This window comes from Carassius gibelio, chromosome B6 (genome assembly GCF_023724105.1).
Source record: "Carassius gibelio isolate Cgi1373 ecotype wild population from Czech Republic chromosome B6, carGib1.2-hapl.c, whole genome shotgun sequence".
NCBI lineage: Eukaryota > Metazoa > Chordata > Actinopteri > Cypriniformes > Cyprinidae > Carassius > Carassius gibelio.
Window position 1 is genome coordinate 453391 of NC_068401.1, and position 1605 is coordinate 454995.

Consider the following 1605-nt stretch of genomic DNA (forward strand, 5'->3'; position numbering starts at 1 on the left):
CTTATTATAGCAATTCTAACCATTTCTGGAAGACTAGTTTAAGCTCATTGCCTGACATCAGAGCTGTGCTGTTTAACCATCTCCTCCACCTGTAATAGCTTTATTTAACCTGAGCCGTCTCTTCTAGTTACACCTGAACATTCAAGCTGCGGTTTAGTGTTACTGAAATAAGAGTCGTTCAGTAAACTCAATCTCATGCAGTATAAACTCAGATCTTGCTTCTAAATGTTGAACAACTTTATGCCATTATGAAGCTTTCAGAGATCGGTTCTTAATAGAAACATATTTTCTTTGTGTAAAGAACACTTTTGCACTATAAAGAACATTAAGTGGTCCCATGCATGTTCATCAATGCCAAAAAGACTCACAAACTCTCAATCTGAATCGTTCTAACGATTACAATTTGAACTTTGAACAGTGGAGTCTGACTCATGACCGATTCGTTGTAATGAATCAGTTAAAAAGACTCACAAACAGCCTCAAACTAACATTCTGAATCAATATAATGACTAGAGTGTGAACAGTGGAGTCTGAATCATGAACAAATGACTCTCTAAACGATTCCTTGTAAAGAATCAGTCAAAAAGATTCACAGTCTGAAACTCACTATATATTAAACATAAAGGTCCCAAATTGAGATTTTCACTATAATTACAAAAAAATAACCATTTTTGGTTCCCCAAATAATTTTTCGGTGATCAGTTATAAAAAAATGTTTGTTTGTTTTTTTCTTAGTGTGAAGAACAATTGAATAATAAAGAAACCGTTTTCCTCTTTAAGGAATATTAAAGGGACCATGTATGTTAAAGGTTCTTTGATTCACCAGAGCCAATGAAAAAAAAAATTAAGAGTTTAGATGTAGATGAAACTGAGGGAAGATTTTGTGATGGTGGTTTGATTTGAATTATGAACCTAGCATTATTTATTTATCTGTTGTCACTGACTGGCGGTTCACCATCATGTTCAGTGTTTGCCAAAAACCACAAGACAAAGTCCTTCTGCTTACAAAAGTCAACAAACCATGTGCTCTGTTCCAACATGATATTACACAATATCTGGAATTATGGATATTTTTAAATAAACCTGGATGTACAACACACAGAATGACATTGTGTTTGATTAATGACAATTAAACGACGATCATATATTTTGCATTATTCTTGTGAAACATGCGGACTGAATGAGGCGTGATCTTACCGCAGTAACACACTCTCGTTCGTCTGCTGATGTGGAGGAACGGAGCACATCGGTCTCGCAGCATCGTTTCTGCTCTTGCACTGAACCTCGTCCTCAAAAACCAGATGTTTCTCCATCAGGATGACTGTGATCATGTGCTTTGTTTCCCATCAGAGTTTCTGAGGCTCTTTGAGGAGCTTTTGACCCACAATCAGCTCTGAGTTAATCAGTGATTTTGCTGTTTTGCTGACTAATGCAGAATTACAGCTAAACAAAAACACACCAAGGTCAAGAGATGATCAAATGCATCTCCAAAAATGAGTAAATAGGTGTAAAAAGCTATTTAATAACGTAAAGCAAAAGTTTGAAAATAACTACTCATTGCTACGTTTGAAGATTTTGGTAGATACAATTACATATGTAACAATT

General features: G+C 35.4%; 1 protein-coding gene across 2 annotated transcripts in view; it reads right to left on the reverse strand.

The window, feature by feature from the left end:
• Positions 1 to 1375, reverse strand: part of LOC127959609 (GRAM domain-containing protein 2B-like) — a 9476-nt gene extending 8101 nt beyond the window's left edge. For both annotated transcript variants that reach the window (XR_008154278.1, XM_052558887.1), the window contains exon 1: positions 1198 to 1375. Coding sequence is in view for 1 of the 2 variants with exons in the window: in XM_052558887.1 (XP_052414847.1) it covers positions 1198 to 1331 (134 nt within the window). In the remaining variant the exon portion in view is untranslated. The remainder of the gene's footprint in view (positions 1 to 1197) is intronic.
• Positions 1376 to 1605: the final 230 nt, after the last annotated feature.